The 24,859-nt window shown below is 44.6% G+C and overlaps 1 protein-coding gene across 2 annotated transcripts in view; it reads left to right on the top strand.

Annotated features, from left to right (window-relative positions):
* LOC309561236 (peroxisomal acyl-coenzyme A oxidase 2-like) overlaps positions 1-24,859 on the top strand; it is a 74,292-nt gene that overhangs the window by 29,936 nt on the left and 19,497 nt on the right. For both annotated transcript variants that reach the window (XM_082265030.1, XM_082265029.1), the window contains 4 exons: positions 10,247-10,362; positions 12,745-12,917; positions 20,405-20,567; positions 23,929-24,119. In XM_082265030.1, the coding sequence (XP_082121156.1) occupies positions 10,247-10,362; positions 12,745-12,917; positions 20,405-20,567; positions 23,929-24,119 (643 nt within the window). The remainder of the gene's footprint in view (positions 1-10,246; positions 10,363-12,744; positions 12,918-20,404; positions 20,568-23,928; positions 24,120-24,859) is intronic.

The following is a 24,859-nucleotide window of genomic DNA, read 5'->3' as shown; positions in this document are numbered from 1 at the left end:
TGTGTTCCTTCTATTCAGGAACACAGGTCTCTATGTTCATGTAGCAGGCCCATCCCCCACACAGTTGGAAAGCACCCCTTAGGGACACATTTAACACTTTGATTGCCCCTGGTGTTAACCCCTTCCCTGCCAGTGTTATTAGTACAGTAGCAGTGCATATTTTTAGCACTGATTACTGTAGTAATGTCACTGGAACCAAACCCCCCCCCCCCAAAAGTGTCACAAATTTTAGTTAGGTGTCTGATCTGAATGTCGCAGTCCCGCTAAAAATCACTGATCCGCCGCCATTACTAGTAACAAGTAACAAAAAAATAAAAATAAATAAAAATGACATAAATCTTTCCCCTAGTTTGTAGACGTGATAACTTTTGCGCAAACCAATCAATATACACTTATTGAAATTTTTTTTTACCAAAAATATGTAGCAGAATACATATTGGCCTAACATTGTGAAAAAATTTTGATTTTTAAATTTTTTTTATTGGAAATGTTATATAGCAAAAAGTAAAAAATATTGTGCTTTTTTTCAGAATTGTCGCTCTTTTTTTGTTTATAGCGCAAAAAATAAAAATCGCAGAGGTGATCAAACACCACCAAAAGAAAGCTCTGTTTGTGAGAAAAAAAGGACATCAAATTTATTTGGGTACAGCATTGCACGACCGCGCAATTGTCAGTTAAAATAACGCAGTGCCCAACCGCAAAAAAAAATTGCCTGGTCATTAAGGGGGTAAAACCTTCCGGTCCAGAAGTGGTTAAGGAAGATTTTTTTGTTTTGTTTTTAGTTTGTTTTTTATTCCTGCAGAAAAAGGGCATACTTCCCCAGGTTCCCCTTCCATTACTCCAGTGCATTACAGAACAGACCAGAACAATTTTTCTTTGAGCACTTTAGCTCTCGAAGATTTTACCCCCTTCATGACCAGGCAATTTATTTGCTATTTAGCACTTTGCTACTTTAACTGACAATTGCGCGGTCATGCAACACTGTACCCAAATAAAATGTATATAATCTTGTTTACACAAATAGAGCTTTATTTTGGTGGCATTTGATCACATTAGCTTTTATTCTTTGTGATATATAAATGAAGAAAAACAATTTTTTTACTTTCTGCTACAAGCCTCTCTAATAGTGTTGAGCGAACACGAACTGTATTATTCGTGTTCGTACCGAATAATTGGATTTTTTGTACCCGAACATGGACACTTTACTGTATGTTCGGGTAAAAATCTGTGTTCGGTCGTTTTATTTCCGGGTTTTGCATGTTTTGGCGCTCTTTTCATGGCGGGCTTTAAACAGCCAATCAACAATCGTTTAACTGGTGTGCCTTAAGCCATCCCAGCCATGCCTGCAAATGTCTCAGTAGCTGTGATTGGCCGTCTGAAGCATGTGACCAAGTCTTTATAAGTTCCAGGCAGCCGCAGCGGCGTCATTCTGCTGCTTAGATCAGGGACAGAGCACACATACGTGCTGGCTGCTGATTAGGGAAAGACAGGCAGGAAAAAAACATTTGTGTCCGGATAGAATTGAGGGACAGGTCGGAGTGTTTAGGCAGGGCGAGTTGTAGGCATTTTAGGGATAGAGTCTGCTGAATTATAGGGTCAGTGTGTTCTACAAACTACAATCGATATTGCTGTGTGGGGGGTGGGGTCTGCACTCAATCCTGATCTACGATCTCTTCTCAATCCTGTTAGGGAGAGGCTGCTGCTGAATTTTAGGGTCAGAGTGTTCTACAAACTACAATCGATATTGCTGTGTGGGGTCTGCACTTAGTCCCGATCTACAATCTCTTCTCAATCCTGTTAGGGAGAGGCTGCTGCTGCTGAATTTTAGGGAAACTGTGTTCTACAAACTACAATCGATATTGCTGTGTGGTGTGGGATAGGAGATAGGCAGGTGTCAGTGATCCACATCCATTTTTCTGTGTGTGGGCTGCAGTGAACACAATCTTTTTGGGGTGCAGTGAACACAATCTTTGTGGGGTGCAGTGAACAACATCCTTTTAGGGTGCAGTGAACACAATCTTTTTGGGGTGCAGTGAACACAATCCTTTTGGGGTGCAGTGAACAAAATCTTTGTGGGGTACAGTGAACACAATCTTTTTGGGGTGCAGTGAACAACATCCTTTTAGGGTGCAGTGAACACAATCTTTGTGGGGTGCAGTGAACAACATCCTTTTAGGGTGCAGTGAACACAATCTTTTTGGGGTGCAGTGAACAAAATCCTTTTTGGGGTGCAGTGAACAACATCCTTTTTGGGGTGCAGTGAACACAATCTTTTTGGGGTGCAGTGAACAAAATCCTTTGTGGGGTGCAGTGAACACAATCTTTGTGGGGTGCAGTGAACAACATCCTTTTTGGGGTGCAGTGAACAACATCCTTTTTGGGGTGCAGTGAACAACATCCTTTTTGGGGTGCAGTGAACACAATCTTTTTGGGGTGCAGTGAACAAAATCCTTTGTGGGGTGCAGTGAACACAATCTTTGTGGGGTGCAGTGAACACAATCTTTTTGGGGTGCAGTGAACACAATCTTGGTGGGGTGCAGTGAACAACATCCTTTTTGGGGTGCAGTGAACACAATCTTTTTGGGGTGCAGTGAACACAATCTTTTTTGGGTGCAGTGAACAAAATCCTTTTTGGGGTGCAGTGAACAACATCCTTTTTGGGGTGCAGTGAACACAATCTTTTTGGGGTGCAGTGAACAAAATCCTTTTTGGAGTGCAGTGAACAACATCCTTTTTGGGGTGCAGTGAACACAATCTTTTTGGGGTGCAGTGAACAAAATCCTTTGTGGCGTGCAGTGAACACAATCTTTGTGGGGTGCAGTGAACACAATCTTTTTGGGGTGCAGTGAACAAAATCCTTTTTGGGGTGCAGTGAACACAATCTTTTTGGGGTGCAGTGAACAAAATCCTTTGTGGGGTGCAGTGAACACAATCTTTGTGGGGTGCAGTGAACACAATCTTTTTGGGGTGCAGTGAACAAAATCCTTTTTGGGGTGCAGTGAACAACATCCTTTTTGGGGTGCAGTGAACAAAATCCTTTTAGGGTGCAGTGAACACAATCTTTGTGGGGTACAGTGAACAGAATTTTTGTGGGGTGCAGTGAACACAATCTTTTTGGGGTGCAGTGAACAAAATCCTTTTAGGGTGCAGTGAACACAATCTTTGTGGGGTGCAGTGAACAAAATCCTTTTTGGGGTGCAGTGAACAAAATCCTTTTTGGGGTGCAGTGAACACAATCTTTTTGGGGTGCAGTGAACAAAATCCTTTGTGGGGTGCAGTGAACACAATCTTTGTGGGGTGCAGTGAACACAATCTTTTTGGGGTGCAGTGAACAAAATCCTTTTTAGGGTGCAGTGAACAACATCCTTTTTGGGGTGCAGTGAACAAAATCCTTTTTGGGGTGCAGTGAACAACATCCTTTTTGGGGTGCAGTGAACAAAATCCTTTTAGGGTGCAGTGAACACAATCTTTGTGGGGTACAGTGAACACAATCTTTGTGGGGTGCAGTGAACACAATCTTTGTGGGGTACAGTGAACACAATCTCATACTTCTGAAGATTTGAGGGTGCTGCCTGTTCCATACTCCTCCTCCTACTCCTCAACCATCCTTTTAGGGGTACAAACAATAGTAATTGGGGCCTAGTGTGGTGGTGTACGTGTGAGATACATACACTTTCTTTTTGATCATATTTTCTATTCCGCTATTCAATTAAAACCTTTGGGGATCAATTAAATTGCGTGATAGTCTGTGTCGGTACGTGTGAGATCCACCTTTCCAAGTTTTTGGGGTTCATCTCATACTTCTGAAGATTTGAGGGTGCTGCCTGTTCCATACTCCTCCTACTCCTCATCCTGCCTTTAGGGGTACAAACAATAGTAATTGGGGCCTAGTGTGGTTGTGTACGTGTGAGATACATACACTTTTTTGGATCATATTTTCTATTCCGCTATTTAATCAAAAACCTTTGGGGATCAGTTAAATTGGGGGATAGTCTGTGTTGGTACGTGTGGGAGAGATCCACCTTTCCAAGTGTTTGGGGTTCAGCTCATACTTCTGAAGATTTGAGGGTGCTGCCTGTTCCATACTCCCCCTACTCCTCATCCATCCTTTTAGGGGTACAAACAATAGTAATTGGGGCCTAGTGTGGTTGTGTACGTGTGAGATACATACACTTTTTTGGATCATATTTTCTATTCCGCTATTTAATCAAAAACCTTTGGGGATCAGTTAAATTGGGGGATAGTCTGTGTTGGTACGTGTGAGATCCACCTTTCCAAGTTTTTGGGGTTCATCTCATACTTCTGAAGATTTGAGGGTGCTGCCTGTTCCATACTCCTCCTCTTCCTCATCCTGCCTTTAGGGGTACAAACAATAGTAATTGGGGCCTAGTGTGGTTGTGTACGTGTGAGATACATACACTTTTTTGGATCATATTTTCTATTCCGCTATTTAATCAAAAACCTTTGGGGATCAGTTAAATTGGGGGATAGTCTGTGTTGGTACGTGTGGGAGAGATCCACCTTTCCAAGTTTTTGGGGTTCATCTCATACTTCTGAAGATTTGAGGGTGCTGCCTGTTCCATACTCCTCCTACTCCTCATCCTGCCTTTAGGGGTACAAACAATAGTAATTGGGGCCTAGTGTGGTTGTGTACGTGTGAGATACATACACTTTTTTGGATCATATTTTCTATTCCGCTATTTAATCAAAAACCTTTGGGGATCAGTTAAATTGGGGGATAGTCTGCGTTGGTACGTGTGGGAGAGATCCACCTTTCCAAGTGTTTGGGGTTCAGCTCATACTTCTGAAGGTTTGAGGGTGCTGCCTGTTCCATACTCCCCCTACTCCTCATCCATCCTTTTAGGGGTACAAACAATAGTAATTGGGGCCTAGTGTGGTTGTGTACGTGTGAGATACATACACTTTTTTGGATCATATTTTCTATTCCGCTATTTAATCAAAAACCTTTGGGGATCAGTTAAATTGGGGGATAGTCTGTGTTGGTACGTGTGAGATCCACCTTTCCAAGTTTTTGGGGTTCATCTCATACTTCTGAAGATTTGAGGGTGCTGCCTGTTCCATACTCCTCCTACTCCTCATCCTGCCTTTAGGGGTACAAACAATAGTAATTGGGGCCTAGTGTGGTTGTGTACGTGTGAGATACATACACTTTTTTGGATCATATTTTCTATTCCGCTATTTAATCAAAAACCTTTGGGGATCAGTTAAATTGGGGGATAGTCTGTGTTGGTACGTGTGGGAGAGATCCACCTTTCCAAGTTTTTGGGGTTCATCTCATACTTCTGAAGATTTGAGGGTGCTGCCTGTTCCATACTCCTCCTACTCCTCATCCTGCTGCAGCACGCACGCGTGAGTCGCTCTGCGGAACAGCACTACTTCACCACCAATAACTGGGCCTCCATGCGAGACCTGTGTGCCTTGTTGCGCTGTTTTGAGTACTCCACCAACATGGCCAGTGGCGATGACGCCGTTCTCAGCTTAACTATCCCACTTCTATGCCTCCTTGAAAAAACAATTCGGGCGATGATGGAAGAGGATGTGGCACAGGATGAGGAGGAGGAGGAGGAGGATGAGGAGGTAACATTTCCAAGGCTTTCAGGGGATGCGCCAAACCAATTTAAAAAGGTGTATCTCACATGTACCGGTACAGACTATCCCGCAATTTAATGTTTTACACTCAAACAGGGTGTATATTGAATAGCGGAATAGGACAAATTTTACAAAACGGTGTATCTCACACGTACAAACACCAACTAGGCCCCGATTACAATTTTTTGTACCCTAAAGGCAGGATGAGGAAGAGGAGTAGGAGGAGTTGGGAACAGGAGGCAAACTGAATCGCCCTGCAATCCTCGGCGGTAGAAGGAGATGCGCCAAACAAATTTAAAAAGGTGTATCTCACATGTACCGGTACAGACTATCCCGCAATTTAATTTGTTTACACTCAAAGAGGGTGTATATTGAATAGCGGAATAGGACAAATTTTACAAAACGGTGTATCTCACACGTACAAACACCAACTAGGCCCCGATTACAATTTTTTGTACCCTAAAGGCAGGATGAGGAGTAGGAGGAGTTCGGAACAGGCAGGAGGCAGACTGAAGCACCCTCAAATCCTCGGCAGTATGAGATGCGCCCCAAAAATTGGAAAGGTGTATCTCACACGTACCGACACAGACTATCACGCAATTTAATTGTTTATACCCAAAGGTTTTGATTAAATAGCGGAATAGAAAATATGATCCAAAAAAAAGTGTATGTATATCACATGTAAACAACCACACTAGGCCCCAATTACTATTGTTTGTACCCCTAAAGGCAGGATGACGTGCCCACAAGGTGGAACTCCACCTTGCACATGCTGCAAAGACTGTGCGAGCAGCAGCAGGCCATAGTGGAGTTTCAGCTGCAGCACGCACGCGTGAGTCGCTCTGCGGAACAGCACCACTTCACCACCAATAACTGGGCCTCCATGCGAGACCTGTGTGCCTTGTTGCGCTGTTTTGAGTACTCCACCAACATGGCCAGTGGCGATGACGCCGTTCTCAGCTTAACTATCCCACTTCTATGCCTCCTTGAAAAAACAATTCGGGCGATGATGGAAGAGGATGTGGCACAGGATGTGAAGGAGGAGGAGGAGGAGGATGAGGAGGTAACATTTCCAAGGCTTTCAGGGCAGTCATTCGCAAGGGGCTCCGAGGGTGGGTTCCTGCACACACAAACGCCAGGGACACAATTGTCCAGCAGGGGCACAGTTCTGGAGGATGAGGAGGATGAGGTGGAGGAGGAGATGGAACCATGTTCACAGCAGGGTGGCACCCAGGCCAGCTCATGGCCATCACTGGTGCATGGCTGGGGGGATACAGAGGACATGGACGATACACCTCCCACAGAGGACAGCCTTTCGTTGCCTCTGGGCAGCCTGGCACACATGAGCGATTACATGCTGCAGTGTCTCCACAACGACCGCCGAGTTGCCCACATTCTAACTTGTGCTGATTACTGGGTGGCCACGCTGCTGGATCCCCGTTACAAGGACAACGTACCGTCCTTAATTCACTCACTGGAGCGCGATCGCAAGATGCGCGAGTACAAGCGCACGCTGGTAGACGCCATGCTGCTGGCATTCCCATTTGACAGCGGGGCCGCAGTGGAAGCACAAGGCAGAGGAGGAGGAGGAGGAGGAGGTCGCCAACGCAACCAGGGCACCGCCAGCACCTCAGAAGGCAGGGTTAGCATGGCCGAAATGTGGAAAAGCTTTGTCAGCACGCCACAACAAACAGCAGCACCAGCAGCTCAGATGGAACGTCTTAGCAGGAGGCAGCATTTTACCAACATGGTGGAGCAGTATGTGTGCACACGCCTACATGTAGTGAATGACGGGTCTGCCCCCTTCAACTTCTGGGTCTCCAAATTGGGCACATGGCCTGAGCTTGCCCTTTACGCCTTGGAGGTGCTGGCGTGCCCTGCAGCCAGTGTATTATCTAAACGGGTATTTAGCACGGCTGGGGGTGTTATAACAGACAAGCGCAGCCGCCTGTCCAGAGACAATGTGGACAAGCTCACGTTCATTAAAATGAACCAGGCATGGATCCCACGGGACTTTTCCGTACCTTATGCAGAATAGCAATGGATACCGACCTTACCCACCCATTGTTCCATTTTTGCTCTTTCTCACTCTTTTGGGGTGTACCCTCATTTAAAATTTGTGAAAAGAAGCAGTGTTGGCTACCTCGTCCTCCTCCTCAGGGCCAGATTAACGTAGGGGCTATTGGAGCTGCAGCTCCAGGCCCCTACCTTTTATATAGGCCCCGGGTTGGCCATATTCACTGTTACCGCTCTTCTGTCACTTGTAAACACAGAAGTCTGGCTTCTATGCTCGCTTCCCCAGGCAGCACCCTCAGAACCTCCCCACACAGCGTGAAGGCCGGACAAGGAGGGACAGTTGCCGATGCATGGATGTGTTTATGGGCTTCAGAGACAGCATCCCATGTTGAATTAGGCATGCATGGCTGCACCCTTCCTCCTCTGGGTGCATGCCAAGGCACGGCCCTTAAGGCCCTTCAAAATCCTCAGCACCAAGCCCATGATGCTCTTAATCCGGCCCTAGTCCTCCTCCACCGCCGCTTCCACCTACACCGCCCATAGGTGTGCGCAGCCTATTGCATTAAGGTGTGCACCCCAAATTTGAAATACACATGCATGTGTTTGCCTACAGGTACATGGCCCCGATACATTACTCTCCCTGCTGGCAAAGAGAAATAGAGCAGAGCAGGTCCGAGGGAGATCTTTCCCATCTCCTCACTGGCAATGCTATGTGCCCTAGGTGATTAGGGTGTGCCCAGGCACACCCGGCACACCCTGTGCGCACGCCTATGTCACCGCCACATCCACCACCACCTCAACCTCCCTCCTACTCCATATGGGCCTCGTCCTTCAGAGATGAAGAAGAACATTGTTTTATTTTTCTGTTTTTTTTTGTTGTTTTAAGTTATTTCCCTATCCACATTTGTTTGCAGAGCACTTGCCATGCTCTTAATTACGTTTTGCTGCCATTTGCAGCACTCTAGCCCTTTCCTTTGGTGTTTTAGAGCCATTTTAGTGCCTTAAAGTTCGGGTCCCCATTGACTTTAATGGGGTTCGGTGTCCGGGAAAAGTTCGGTAAAAGTCCGGGACACGGACCCAGACTTTTTTTTAAAGTTCGGCCGAACCCGTCGAACACGGACATCTAGGTGTCCGCTCAACCCTACTCTCTAATAAATAAAATGGAATATCTTCATAAATAAGATACATTTTGGCCAAAATGTATTCTACTACATGTCTTTGCTACAAACTATGCTATACATACTGGAATTTTTATTTATTACATTTTTTTTATGCTACTAAAGGCGGTGATCAGCGACTTATAATGGGACTGCGATAGTGCGGCAGACAGTCTGACACGAGCTGATGATGGGGGTAAACTAACTACCACTGACATCACCAGTGACATTAATACAGTGATCAGTGATAATTCTATACACTGTCACTGTACTAATGACACTGGCTGGGAGAGGGTTAACATCTAGGGCAATCAGGGGTTAAATGTGTGCCTAAATATGTGTAATGTGTACCATGCCCGCAGCCCCTTTATCTACTGTACTATGCCCGCAGCCCCTGCATCTCCTGTACCATGCCCGCAACCCCTGCATCTCCTGTTCTATTCCCACAGCCCATTGCATCTCCTGTTCCATGCCCGCCACCCCTGCATCTCCTGTTCCATGCCCACAGCCCCTGCATCTCCTGTACCAAGCCCGCAGCCCCTGCATCTCCTGTACCAAGCCCGCAGCCACTGCATCTCCTGTTCCATGCCCGCAGCCCCTGCATCTCCTGTTCCATGCCCGCAGCCCCTGCATCTCCTGTTCCATGCCTGCAGCCCCTGCATCTCCTTTTCCATGCCCGCAGCCCCTTTATCTCCTGTACTATGCCCGCAGCCCCTGCATCTCCTGTATCATGCCCGCAGCCCCTGCATCCCCTGCATCCCCTGTTCTATGCCCGTAGCCCTTGCATCTCCTGTTCCATGCCCGCCACCCCTGCATCTCCTGTTCCAAGCCCGCAGCCCCTGCATTTCCTGTATCATGCCCGCAGCCCCTGCATCCCCTGTTCTATGCCTGTAGCCCTTGCATCTCCTGTTCCATGCCCGCCACCCCTGCATCTCCTGTTCCATGCCCGCAGCCCCTGCATCTCCTGTTCCATGCCCACAGCCCCTGCATCACCTGTACCATGCCCGCAGCCTCTGCATCTCCTGTACCATGCCCGCAGCCTCTGCATCTCCTGTACCATGCCCCCAGCCTCTGACATCTCCTGTACTATGTCCGCACTTTTACCACTTTTAACCAGCATTTGATTTTATAAAGCCCTATCTATATACAATACACTCTTTAAATGTGCTTTAAAATGCACGATTTTTCCTTTTATGAACAAGAAAATAATGATGTTATGCGGTTGGGCTGGTATAATAATGCTATGGGGCTGGTATAAAATTATTTCCAGGGCTGGCTTTTATTCCCAGCTCTGCCATGGTCTCCAACTGTCTGTTCCGAGTGTGGCTTTGAATTGGGTGACTTTTGAGCACCACCGATAATCCTTATTTCATGCACTTTGATAAATTTGGTCCTCTCTGCTAAGTATGAGAATATATATTTATATGAATTCCCAATATTTAACCATTGCCACTTCATTGCAGGAATAACCGTTGGTGACATTGGACCCAAGATGTCCTTTCAGCAGGTTGACAATGGATATCTTATGATGAGAAACATTCGTATTCCAAAAGAAAACATGCTAAGCAGATTCTCTGAGGTACTTAAAGTGTTAGTAGTTTTATTTGTAGCACTAAAACTGTCACCAATGGGACCTCTTTTGCTAGGGACTACATGTAAAAAGATGCACCGGGGAGCCAAATGTGGTCAAATTTTGGTCATCTGGCTATCACACCGGTATATTGTATATGTTCAAAAGTTTTCACACTCCTTTAGTTCAGGTGTTTCCAGTGGAGGGTACTCTTAATGCTACAGCATTCAAAGACATTTTAGATTACTGGGTACATTCAGCCTTTGGATTTGGAGAAGGCTCTTTTCTATACAGTATGATTGTGCCACTGTGTACAAAGCTAAGCCCATAAAGAGATGGTCTGAGTTTGGTGTGGTGGAACTTGACCCGCCTGCACAGAGCCCTGACTTTAACTCTAATTACCACTTTGGGATGAATCGGAATGAATACTGTTAAAGCTGCGAGGAGGAAGGAGGGTTGCCGTGCACCTTAAAAACAATGCCTATGGTTTAGGAATGGGATACCAAACAAGCCCATAAGGGTTTGCTGGTCAATATTTCAGAAATGTTGGTCACTTTGAGACTAACTTACTAAGAAGAAGGGGTAGAAATGCTCGCTCTTCATTTAATTACTCCCGCTTACAGTAATCAGGACCTCAACTAGGCAAACATACGGACGTAGAATTATGGCCAGATACAATAGCGCGAATTCTGTATCGGCGTAGTTTTTATTACGTTGCGTTTTTATTACTGCCGATTCCTATTCAGCTATGATTATTCCTGTATATGTATGCCAATAAATCGTTGATATTTGGGATATGTTCTATCTCGTGCGCGGCTATGTGTTTTAAATAAAAGTGTTGTGTATAGTCTGTTTTCTTCTTTTGCTAACGAATGCTTTTCTGAATGATTATTACAGAGTAATGTCTGCTATTCTGTAAGGTTACATTTATTTTTTATGTATAGTTATGTATCTGTTATTTGTTTTAACTTTGGCGCGGCTTGCAACGACTTCACATAATGGAAGCCAATGCAAGTCGCTCCGACTTTGCAAAAAAAAGGTGCAGGAACCTTTTTCTAAGTCGGAGCGACTTGAGTCGCTCCTATTAGAACGGTTCCTATTGCACAGCATGGACTGCTACTTGTCAGGCGACCAAGTCGCCTGACAAATCGGAACAGTGTGAACCAGCACTAAGACCAGATATTATGAAAGAGTTTATAAAAACAGAAGAAAAAAACTGAACTCCAACTGTTCTAGCAGCCTGAACTTGATCCATAGTTGAAGTTCAGATCTAGAACACAGCACACAGGGAGAGACACACCTGGTGGTTGTTGGTAACCTGTCCTCCTGGAGTTAAGGTTAAGTTCCAGACTCCAGCACAGCACAGCAGCACTTAAGAGAAAATTGAGATGATCCTTCTACGACTACGTGGTACTGGCAAGCAGGCAGGCAGGCTCAGCTGAGCTAACAGCACTCAGACTCAGGCTCAGGCAGCTCCTTCCCCAAGCAACAGCCAAAGGCAGGAAGTGGCAGCTCGAAAAGAGGAGGAGCCGATCATATGTTTCAGTGGGCGGGATATGTGCTGCCTGCTCCCTCCCGCTCTGCTCTCAGTGCTGCTGTCCTCCTGGAAGCTTCTGTAACTGGCTGGACAAGTCAAAACATGTCTCTGGAGTCTCAGTCTGGACTAGAGAGGAGGTGTGGAGGCGGAGAAGACAGACCAGAGCACTGTCAGCCAGAGCCTTCCTCATATCAAGCCAAGCTACAGCCCGGGCCGGCACTCCAGGTGGTCAGGTGGAGGTAATAGCAGACAGCAGCATTAAACTAACAATGCATTAGAGCCTAGTGCGGTGCAAAAAAACATATATATATATATATATTTTTTTTTTTTTTTATGTATATTGTACACTGATGCTCTGAGGGGGGTTCAACCCCCTCTAACCTTAAACTTATCTACGTCCCTGTTTTTGGCATCTCAAACTAACTAGGTATTGCAGGCGCCATTCTTTCTGTTGAGATGCAATGATGCAACAGTAGGGAGAAGCAGCTCTAGGAGCCAATTGGATGTGCTACAGTGCAAAGAACATGTTGATTAGAGGAGAAAACAGAGATAGAGAAACAGAGATCTAAGCTTAGCAGTCTGCTGCTTCTCTTTTTCATTGACCAGTCACAAGATAGGGGTGGAAGACCTATTAGCGAAAGTGAAAAAGAAGCAGAGAAAGACCAGCTTCATCCCCAGCTATACAGGGCTGTGCTATGTAAATCTCAGGACTACTAGTAACTACAAATCTTTTGGCAGGTAGAACTGCTGCCATATATCTTTATAATTGTATTAGGCTATTTACTGGAGTTTATTTTTATTTTTTTTACATACTGTAACGCTGATAGGCTATACTGTTTGAATCTCTCTGACAGGTTCTGCCCGATGGCTCCTATGTAAAACGTGGGACAGACCAGATAAATTATTTCTCCATGATTGGTGTACGGGTTGCAATGATCGGTGGTGAGGTTGCGGAAGCCCTGATGAAAGCATGTACTATCGCAGTGAGGTACTCCGCAGTCAGACGTCAATCAGAGTTACAGCCTGGGTATGTAAATTACCATGCTGCTTCCAGGGACTATATTAAAGTGGAACCCCACTAAGCCACAAAGCCTAACTAAATAATGCAACACATTTTACGGACTATACAGTTATCAATTGCTGTGGGCTACAGAGAAGACCCCAACTTTTGTTATGGAGCTGTTCTGTGTTTCCTACACATTTCCTGTTGTGGAGCGACAATGCTGCTCCTAGATACAGTACAGTGAGTAAGCATTGTTACCCTAGCTACAGTACAGTGAGTAAGCATTGTTACCCTGGCATGGGAAGTGTGTTACCGGTAAGATCACTAGGTGAAAATGAAAGTAGAAGTTCACCTTACCACTAAAATCCCTACACCTATAGACCTCCATGACCTAACACTAACCTATCTAACCCTGTAAAGAAGAAATTAGTATACTTACCTTTTGTAAAGGCCCGTACACACTTGACGTAAATCAGACGAAATATCCTTTCGATTTTTCTCTCTCTCTTGCTCAGCGTTCATTACCGTTTATAGTTGACAGTGCATAAATGTTGTTCACGAAATTTCTTGTCTGATTTTTTTTTTTTTTTTTTTTTAGACATTTGTTCCTAGACTTCTGGGTCATCAGCAACTTCAGATCATGCGCGGTCTTTCGTATCCGATTTTTTGCGGACGTACTGCATACACATTAAACAAAATTGGTCGTCAGGGGACAGACGATAAAAATTTTGGTGATTGTCCCTCCGTTATTTTTCGTTGAAAATGTCGGCATCGGCTGCTGAAAGTTGTGTACTCACTAGCCGAAAATCGTACGATTTTACCTCGGATGGGAATTTTCGGCAGATTTTCTACTAGTGTGTACCCCACTTAAGATGACCTGTCATCTACGGCTTCGCTGTGGAGGTGGGTGCAGAGGACACATCTGACAAAGAAATCCCCATATTAACTCTATGGGTAATGCCACTTCCCATTCATTTCACAACTGTTGTCGGCTGTGTTCTCTACAGAGCTTCCGCCACTGGAGACCAGGTTGGATTGGCTTCAAAAAATGTAAGTGTACTGATTTCTTTTCACAGGGCTAGATAGGTTAGTGTTAGAACATGGAGATCTAGAGATGCAGGGATTTTAGTTTTAGGGTGGACTTCACCTTTGAGGGGGGGGGGGGAAATAGCCGTAAAAAGAGAAACCAATGCAGCCACTACATCTAAGGGCTGGTAAGCTACAATATATTACATTTGTTGTTGTGCATAAAGCATTTTTTACCCCAACACTTCATATTTCTGATATGTGCCTGCTGTGCCAAGTACTTGTATGAGAAAGTATCCTGTTCTCTTTGTATTGCTTCCTTTGTGTGAAATTCCTGGTGTTCCTTCCAGTCCCTCTGCTTTCCTATTAAAACTGACCACACTAAGCAGGAGAGCACAGCATGCTCAGTTCTCTAGCTATGCCAGGAACTCGGTGTACTCTCCTCCAATGAACAGACTGATCCTAATTCACCCATTCACTAGGAAGCTCAGTGTGCTGTTGCTTCTCCTCACCCCCTCCAGCTCTTATGCAGCTGAAAACAGAATGTGATCACGATTATATAAAAAAAAAAAAAAAGGGAAAAAGATAGTTATAATGTGTGTGTTCTTTAGTTTTTTACAAAACCGGCTTTCAGGACAGCACCTGGAGAGAGTGCGACTCCACCCAATTTTCCCAGGTAACGCTGCAGCCTTTAAAATCCTTCCTCCACCATGTCTTCTGTTTTTGTGTTTACTCTGCCATTGGTGGAAATGCTGCAGGGAACCAGTTAGGGGGGCTGCGCTCTCTCCAGGTGGAGAAAGAGTAGGCTTACCTCTAGGGTTTTTATTTGAATGACCATCCCAGCACCTCCCCGGGTGTAATGGAGGGAGTGTTCTGGAGCCTCTGATCCTTCCAGCTCAAGGGAGCAGTGCTTCGCTGGAATGTCTAGCCTGTGTGCCTTGGAGCCACGGGTTATGGGCTGGTAGGCAGTCCGGGCATGTTGGTCCCGGGCCGGCGAGTGACATCGTTCTGGTGGGCGGGACTTCCGGCGGGGGGCGTAGCGGCTCTGGTTCCAGCTGCTGGAACGCCAGGGTAAGTGGGCGGGTCGAAGGTCTGTGCTTCCGGTCCCTGAAACATGGGGAAGTCGAGAAGCATCGATTTAAAGCACAGGCGATTCTTTAACATTTTGCTGCGCACTCTGCATGAAATGGAGGAGAGGACTGCAGCATCGGTGGAAGAAGGCGCCACAGGCACCGGCCAGGCCCAGGTAAGAGGGGTATAGTGGTGCCTCTTTCTTTACTATTGGCCTTATTTGCTGTGTTTTTTTTCTGTCCTGCCTCCTGTGGGAGCCTGCTCTGTGAGTGCTGTGATGAACTTTCCTCAGCCTTGCAGTTTAAGCTAGGATTCTGTCTCTTGGTGTTGGCTGGTTTAGTGCACAAGTGGCCTTCTTTTTCTCTAAGGTGTTAGTACCTGTTCAATTTGGGGGCTTTTAGTTCCAGCTGTTAGGTGATTGATTGGTGGCATTTTTTGTTTATGTTTGGTTCCAGGTTATAGCCACAGTTAAATCTAAAGGATCTCCCTCTGTTTCAAGAAAGTATCCTTCCTGCAAGAAAGAAAGAGAGATTCATAGCCGAAACCGCTGTGCAAACCCTGCATAGCAGACCTTGTCAAAGAGGAATCTTCACAGCAATGTAAAGATTTGTTTTTGTCCGTGAAAGAGTTAAAGGATACTTTAGGCTCAGTCTGTTCCTTATTAGTCAAAGTTCCAGCAACACAGACAGATTCCCAGCAAAGTAATTTATCTAGCTCCTTGGCATCCACCTCAAAGTGGGCAGAGGCCAGCGACTCAGGGGGAGAAGGGGCAAGGATATGGATAAGGAGGAAGAAGACATTAGTAGAACATCCAGATACAAGTTATCTTTAGAGGAAGAAGATAATTTGCTCAAAGCAATCTTTACTACTCTCGAGATCCAGGAAGAGAAGGTTCAACTCTCCGTACATGAAAGAATGTATCAGGAACTGGATGAATCCAACCACAGATATACAGGTGCCTCTCAAAAAATTAGCATATTGTGATAAAGTTCATTATTTTCTGTAATGTACTGATAAACATTAGACTTTCATATATTTTAGATTCATTACACACAACTAAAGTAGTGCAAGCCTTTTATTGTTTTAATATTGATGATTTTGGCATACAGCTCATGAAAAACCAAAATTCCTATCTCAAAAAATTAGCATATTTCATCCGACCAATAAAAAAAAAGTGTTTTTAATCCAAAAAAAGTCAACCTTCAAATAATTCTGTTCAGTTATGCACTCAATACTTGGTCGGGAATCCTTTTGCAGAAATGACTGCTTCAATGCGGTGTGGCATGGAGGCAATCAGCCTGTGGCACTGCTGAGGTGTTATGGAGGCCCAGGATGCTTCGATAGCGGCCTTGAGCTCATCCAGAGTGTTGGGTCTTGCGTCTCTCAACTTTCTCTTCACAACATCCCACAGATTCTCTATGGGGTTCAGGTCAGGAGAGTTGGCAGGCCAATTGAGCACAGTAGTACCATGGTCAGTAAACCATTTACCAGTGGTTTTGGCACTGTGAGCAGGTGCCAGGTCGTGCTGAAAAATGAAATCTTCATCTCCATAAAGCTTTTCAGCAGATGGAAGCATGAAGTGCTCCAAAATCTCCTGATAGCTAGCTGCATTGACCCTGCCCTTGATAAAACACAGTGGACCAACACCAGCAGCTGACATGGCACCCCAGACCATCACTGACTGTGGGTACTTGACACTGGACTTCAGGCATTTTGGCATTTCCCTCTCCCCAGTCTTCCTCCAGAGTCTGGCACCTTGATTCCCGAATGACATGCAAAATTTGCTTTCATCCGAAAAAAGTACTTTGGACCACTGAGCAACAGTCCAGTGCTGCTTCTCTGTAGCCCAGGTCAGGCGCTTCTGCCGCTGTTTCTGGTTCAAAAGTGGCTTGACCTGGGGAATTCGGCACCTGTAGCCCATTTCCTGCACACGCCTGTACACGGTGGCTCTAGATGTTTCTACTCCAGACTCAGTCCACTGCTTCCGCAGGTCCCCCAAGATCTGGAATCGGTCCTTCTCCACAATCTTCCTCAGGTCCGGTCACTTCTTCTCGTTGTGCAGCGTTTTCTGCCACACCTTTTCCTTCCCACAGACTTCCCACTGAGGTGCCTTGATACAGCACTCTGGGAACAGCCTATTCGTTCAGAAATTTCTTTCTGTGTCTTACCCTCTTGCTTTAGGGTGTCAATGATGGCCTTCTGGACAGCAGTCAGGTCGGCAGTCTTACCCATGATTGCGGTTTTGAGTAATGAACCAGGCTGGGAGTTTTTAAAAGCCTCAGGAATCTTTTGCAGGTGTTTAGAGTTAATTAGTTGATTCAGATGATTAGGTTAATAGCTCGTTTAGAGAACCTTTTCATGATATGCTAATTTTTTGAGATAGGAATTTTGGTTTTTCATGAGCTGTATGCCAAAATCATCAATATTAAAACAATAAAAGGCTTGCACTACTTCAGTTGTGTGTAATGAATCTAAAATATATGAAAGTCTAATGTTTATCAGTACATTACAGAAAATAATGAACTTTATCACAATATGCTAATTTTTTGAGAGGGACCTGTAGAATTGGCTGGATTTACTAGGGAGGCAGAGGGGGGCTTCCATGGTACTGCATACAAAGGCTCATAGAGAAATGTATAAAAAACAGTATAAAGTTTATTAGCCACAGTTTAAAATACAAAATTCCCCTAGTAGGGGCAAATAAGACAAATAAACGAAAAAGAAAGCAACACCAAACATAGAGCAGTGTTTGAGGTTGTCAAAAACCATCAATTCATGCGTATGTATACAAAACTATAAATTTAGATACATAATTAAAGCCCTGATACCAAGCTACTCCTCTGGCAGTTCAAAGAAATCACCACTGGATGTATCTGGTGACATGTGCCAGCACTGGATCTCCATTGTCCCTTACCTGTACGACCTCTTGCTCTTCGCTGACTCCAGAATACAGATGTTAGCAAACCTATAGTAGACCCAGTCTCACCTCCAAAAGCTTGGGATGGCTTCTAACTTTCCAAGTCCAGCTTGATTCCAGCACAGGAGGTTCGCTTTTTGGGGTACACGATAGATTTAGTACTTCAGAAGGTTTTTCTCCCTCAAGAAAAAATAGTAAAGTTTCAGTCTGCGGTGGGTCAGATCCAGACCAACCTCACGGTGACATTTTGGGTGGCTATGGCGATACTAGGGCTGCTTACTGCATCCATACCAGCCATCCAGTGGGCCAGACTACATTCTCGCCCTCTCCAGATGGACATCCTACAGAGATGGTCACATCAAGAGCCCCTAGAGAAGCCAATCAGGATTGCCGCGAGGGTGAAGAGGGCTCTCTGGTGGTGGCGAAACCTGGTCAATCTGAGAAAGGGCCTGTCGTGGTATTTTCATCTAAGCAAGCGGCTGACCATGGATGCAAGTGCGTGGGGCTCATCTAAATGACTGTTCTGTGCAAGGGTCGTGGTCCAAGATAGAGACGAGGAAGTTGTCCAACTGGCGAGAGTTGAGGGCCATCTTTCTGGGCCTCTTGTATTTTCAACAAGCTGTCAGGGATCAACATGTTCAGGTCCTGTTGGAAAACATGATGGCTGTGGCCTATGTGTCGAAAAAGGGGGGAACAAGGAGCAGGAGTCTCTCGGATCTGGCCATGCAGTTACTTACCTGGCCAGAACAAAATGTGGCTTCGCTAACAGCAATTCATCTGAAAGGTTTCCAAAACCTCCTGGCGGATCTCCTGAGCAGAAAGAAGAGAGTAGAAGCAGAGTGGAGCCTAAACCAGGAAGTCTTCCTGATGGTTGCGGAAGTCTGGGGCCATCCTCAGGTCGATCTATTTGCGAAACAACAAAACGCAAAAGCGCCAATATTCTTTTTTCTTTACAGAGAAGATCAGGCCTGAGGTCTAGAAGCTCTTGCTCATCCGTAGGACTTCCCATTATGCTACGCACCCCCCCTTCCAGCTGATACCTCTAGTCCTCAGGAAACTCAAGGAAGAATCCACAGATTTGATTTTGATCACTCCCTTTTGGCCAAAGAGGCCATTGTTTGCGACAATTCTAAATCAAGCCACGAAACCCCGTTGAAAACTTCCCCTCAGGAGGGTCCTTTTATCACAGGGAACCCTGAACCATCCGGGGTTGGATCGTCTACAATTGACAGCTTGGTTTCTGAGGAAGACCTCTAAAGGGCCAGGGGTCTTTCAGAGAAACTTATTACCACCCTTCTTTCTAGTAGAAAAAAAGGTGACCAGGGCTATCTACATGAAGGTGTGGAAGAAATATAATTCCTGGTGTTCTTTCAATGGACTTCAATTTAAAAATGTAATTTCAGTTTTAGACTTCCTCCATGAAGGAATGGAGAAGGGGCTCGCAGCCAGCACCCTAAAAACCCGAGTGACGGCTCTCAGGTTTTTTTGAGAAAACCTTATCGCAAGAAGCTTTGGTTATTAGGTTTTTCAGAGCTTTAGCACGAAATAGGCCAGTAGCCCTTCAAGTTTTTCCCAAATGGGATATGTCTCTTGTGTTACAAGGATTCACCAAAATTCCATTTGAACCTTTAGAGGAAGCCTCTCTGAAGAATTTAGTTCTTAAAAATTTTTTCTGGTAGTGATCACATAAACCCGAAGAATCAGTGAAATTCAGGCCTTGTCAGTCACAGATCCTTTTTTAGTAATATTCCTGGACCGAGTAATTCTCAGAACGGATCTGGCCTTTCTTCCTAAGATTTCTACGCCTTTTCATCGTACTCAGGAAATAGTTTTTCCTACTTTTTCTTTGGCTCCAGTTAACGCTAAGGAGTAAGCCATACTTTAGCTGTAAGAAGATGCCTGATACAATATCTATCCTTAACCAAAGAATTCAGGAAATCAAACGCACTCCTCATAATCTTCACGGAATCCCGCAAAGGAGAAAAGGCCTCCAAGAGTACTTTAGAAAGGTCGCTTAAGTGGGCAATCAAAGAAGCCTAAATAGCCCGGGGGAGAAGAACCTCCTGAGGGTATTGCTTCCCACTCTACAAGATCAGTGGCAGCTTACTGGGCTGAAAGGGCCAGGGCTTTACTTGGAAAAATCTGCAGCTACCTGGTCCAGCTTTTTTACTTTCCTTTGGCACTATATGCTAGACTTACTGTCAGCTGCAGATCAGACCTTCGGTGGGAAGGTCCTGCAGACAGTGGCCCCGCCCTAGAGTAAGTTTCTCAGTTATCCTCTCCAGGTGCTGTCGTTAAAACAGAAGGTGTGGGGGGGGGGGGGTGGGCTTGCTTTTATTGCCTGTGTGTATTCAATAACTGTGAGAGTTCTTGTGCCAACCAAGCTCTTTAAAGTAAAGTGAAATATCACAGCAAATAATTCATTTTTCGTTTTGTGTTCCAAAATGTTTAATCAACTTGGAATGTTTTTTTTTTTCTTCTTTTTTACATTTTATAGAGCCCAAGAAGCTAAAATCCTTGATTACCAAACCCAGCAACAAAAGCTGTTGCCTCTCCTGGCAACTTGTTATTCCATTCGTTTTATGGCCAAACAGATGACTGCATTTTACAACGAGGCCTTCAATGAGATTAGGGTGGGGAACTTTAACTCTCTAGCGGAGGTAAGTATATGGTTAAATACTGCAGTTCACATGGCAGCCAGACAGATTATGTGTTGAGATCACAAAGCTGCTGCCAGGTGTGCCTATCCATTTATGTGCCAGGGTGCAGCTTTAGGATGTTGTATTTGAACAGTACATACTTGAATTGAGGGATAAACATTCTCGGATAACTGAAAAAATTTATAAATGATGGAAACCTTTAAAGTGGTTGAAAACCTCAGACATGACATGTGAACAAAGCATATCCTTCTATAGTGTGTGCTGCCTTGTCTCAATTAAATGTAATTTCTGTTTGTTTCTTCGTTCCTCTGCTATCGGCATGAAATTCTTTTGAAACCAAGAGAAAAAAAGGTAAAGGGGAGGGAGCTCCACAGTTTGTGGTTGACAGCCTTAGCTCTGTTCCTGCGTGTGAAGGGGGGGGGGGTGTCCTTTTCCTCCAATCAGCTCTCAGAGCTCTCCCCACTGAGCTCTGCAGTGTTATTTTAGCTTTCTGCTCCCTGTTTTCTGAGCTCTCAGACAAGTTTTATAAATTCTGGACCTTGAACCGTTGAAGAAAAGACTGAAGATAAACAGGTAAAATGTATGTAGGAGGATTTGTTTCATCTCTGTGGATCGCCTGAGGCCAGTCACTTCGCTAGGTATATGTAAGGGTTTACAACCACTTTATTGTACTTTTTCAGCTACTACAGGATATGGTATTGACCCAGATAACTGAAGTGTAACTTTGTGTTTATTAGTAACATTAGATCGACATTTTAATTGGTCAGCCAGCTTCAAAAATATACAGCAGCTATACGTACACCCATTGCCTTTGCTTACCTCTATTCTTTAAAAAGACGTTTGAAGGTCATGCATTTTTAAAAGATTTTCTCTCAATTCCTGCTTTCTGTTCAGTAAATGAAGTGAAATCACACTAGCAGGAAACAGAGAGGGAAAAAAAATCTAATATTTTACTACTAAAGTGTAAGTGGTTGTTAAGCCACTACTTTAAAATAATCTTATCCACTCTGTAATATAACATTAAGTGCTCCTGTGCCTGTTTTATAGAAATAAAATGCCGATCTGTATCTGCTGCCCAGCTGATCCCTTGGCTCTCTTCTCTGCTCGGCTGACAGCTCCAGTGGTTGGGGCCGAGCATTGCTGCTGACGTCAGCCAGGGAGGAAGGGAAGAGAGGAGAGAGAGAGCCGAGCGGTCACATGATCGCTGGGAGCCGCTCTGATATAGGTACCGATCGGCATATTTTTTTCTATAAGACAGGCACAGGAGCACTTAGTGTTATATTAAAGAGTGGATGGGATAATTTTATAATAAATATGAGAGCAGCAGGAGTGGAGGGGCGGGCACTGACACAGCAGACAGGCTGGGAGGGCAGGGCGGAGGAGGACACAGGAGACAGAGAGGAGAGCTGCGGATGATGGAGGCGTGTACACTGACCACGGGGTCAGGGCTCAGCAGCCATGATATACCGTGGTCAGTTTACAGGGGGGGTAGAAACTGGCAGGATCAGCCAGGTTTTTTAGATGATCGGGGGGGGGGGGGCAAATGACACAGCACAAGCACTGTGCTGTATAACATGCTTTAGGGAAACAGTATCTTTTTTTTTTTTTTTTTAGGGTAACAAATGCTTTAAAGTAGTTTAAAAATGGCTAGAGTAACATTTTAAAAATTATTATCGACATGGCAAAACTGTATGAATTTGAAGGGATCCCAGATTATGAACCCTGTAGATTTATATGATCTAGAGATAATAATATATATTTTTGGATATAATTATGAGTGTGTGTTTGTGTATATACAGCGCATCTGGAAAGTATTCATAGCACTTCACTTTTTTCACATTTTGTTATGTTACAGCATTGTTCTAAAATTGCTTGAATTAATTATTTTCCTCAACATTCTTCAAACAATACCCCATAATGACAAAGAAGTCTGTTTAAAATCGTTGCCAATTTATTAAAAATAAAAGAACGAAAAAATCACGTATTAGTATTCACAGCCTTTGCCATGACACTCAAAATTGAGCTATGGTGAATCCTGTTTCCACTGATCATCCTTGAACGCTCCAGGGTTTCTCTGTGGAGAAAGGAGAACCTTCCAGAAGAACTATCTCTGCAGCACTCCACCAATCAGGCCTGTATGGTAGAGTGGCCAGACGGAAGCCATTCCTCAGTAAAAAGCAAATGACAGCCCGCCTTGAGTTTGCCAAAAAGCACCTGAAGGACTCTCAGACCATGAGAAACAAAATCCTCTGGTCTGATGAAACAAAGATTGAACTCTTTGGCCTGAATGGCAAGCGTCATTTCTGGAGGAAGCCAGGCATCCCTCATCACCTGGCCAATACCATCCCCACAGTGAAGCATGGCGGGGTCAGCATCATGCTGTGCGGATGTTTTTTAGGGCCAGGAACTGGGAGACTAGTCAGGATCAAGGGAAATATGAATGCAGCAATGTACAGAGACATCCTTGATGAAAACCTGCTCCAGAGCGCTCTGGACCTTTAGACTGGGGTAAAAGTTCATCTTCCAACGGGATAACGACCCTAAGCACACAGCCAAGATAACAAAGGAGTGGCTACAGGACAACTCTGTGATTGTCCTTGAGTAGCCCAGCAAGAGCTCAGACTTGAACCCAATTTAACATCTCTGGAGAGATCTGAAAACGGCTGTTCACTGACGCTCCCCATCCAGTCTGATGGTGCTTAAGAGGTCCTGTAAAGAAGAATGGGAGAAACTGCCCAAAATTAAGTGTGCCAAGCTTGAAGCATCATACTCAAAAATACTTGAGGCTGTAATTGGTGCCAAAGGTGCTTCACCAAAGTATTAAGCAAAGGCTGTGAATACGTCTGTACATGTGTTATATATATACATATATATTTTTTATATTTTAATAAATTTGCAAAGATTTGAAGTAAACCTATTTCACGTTGTCATTATGGGGTATTGCTTGTATACGTTTGAGGAAAATAATGAATTTACTTAATTTTGGAATAAGGCTGAAACAGAACAAAATTTGAAAAAAGTGAAGCGCTTTCAATACTTTCCGGATGCACTGTACATGAATATTATTATGTATTCTATTTCTCAGGGTATGTATGTACTGTATGTACTTACCTTCCATATGACTTTATTATTACATGCAATGTACTTAAATGACTGACTGACATGCATATCTATTGCAAACATAGATTTAATCATATACATATGCTTCTTGTAAGGCAGGAAACGTTTTTATTGAAATTTCCAAGCTGTATTGGAATTATACATTTGCTTTGGGACAAAAGACAGATTAATGGCCTATGCTCTGCATTCTGCTTATAACATGCATATGATAAATAAATCATCTCGGGTTCTTTCATTCTAGCTCCACGCTATCGCTTCAGGCCTTAAAGGTTTTGCTACAGAGATTTGCTCCAGTGGTGTGGAGGTGTGCCGCAAAGCTTGCGGAGGTCACGGCTTCTCTCTGTTCAGCGGACTACCAACACTTTATACCAGGGTTGTAGCTTCATGTACTTATGAAGGGGAAAACACCGTCCTACACCTACAAGCTGCAAGGTACTACTGTTTAATGAACTCCTGAAATACTTCAAATCGTTTTTAAAGAATAATAAGCCCAAACTGCAATTGGACTTAAAGCTGAACTCTGGTAGAGTAACAAAAAAAATGCCAGTAAATGCAAGAATATATTTAGTTATTTAAAATATCATATTTATTGAGAGGGCGCTATACTAGGTATTTATACTATAGTGTGCTACTGATGAGTACAGGCAAATTTTTGTTTTGGCTCATGTTTAACTTGTGTCTTGTGTCAGGGCTGGATGACTCATACAGGCAGATTTCTGGCGCCTCCCCCATGGATCTGGAAGTTTTGAGAAATTTCTAGAAACTGGAAGGCAGAGGCCAGGACAGTTGATCTGCATACTTAGGGGAGCTCAGCCAATCCCCAAGCAGTGGGCCTGGCATGGTGTCTGAGCCAGTCCTTAAATATGGATAAGTTCTGCTAGCAGGAGAGTCGGGTGGAAGATGGAGGGGGGCCTCAACCTCAGACCAGATCTCAGGCTAGCTTGGGAGGACCCTGACAGTATTAAAATAGTTTTAAAGGAGGAGCAAGGAGTACATCAGCACAGTCAGGGACTTACAAGGGGAAAGACTGCCATGTGTACTTAATCTTTCTTTTACCTTGCCCTGGGAGTTTTCTGGGGCAGCCGGGTGGGCTGGTGGAGGGGCATCTGGGTGGGCTGGTAGTTCCTGCAGTTGGTAGAACTGGGATCTACAACAACAACAGATGAGTGGGA

This window comes from Pelophylax lessonae (genome assembly GCF_965119305.1).
Source record: "Pelophylax lessonae genome assembly, chromosome: 8".
Lineage (NCBI taxonomy): Eukaryota > Metazoa > Chordata > Amphibia > Anura > Ranidae > Pelophylax > Pelophylax lessonae.
The sequence above is the reverse complement of the archived record's forward strand: the minus strand, read 5'-3'. Positions and strand labels throughout refer to the sequence as shown.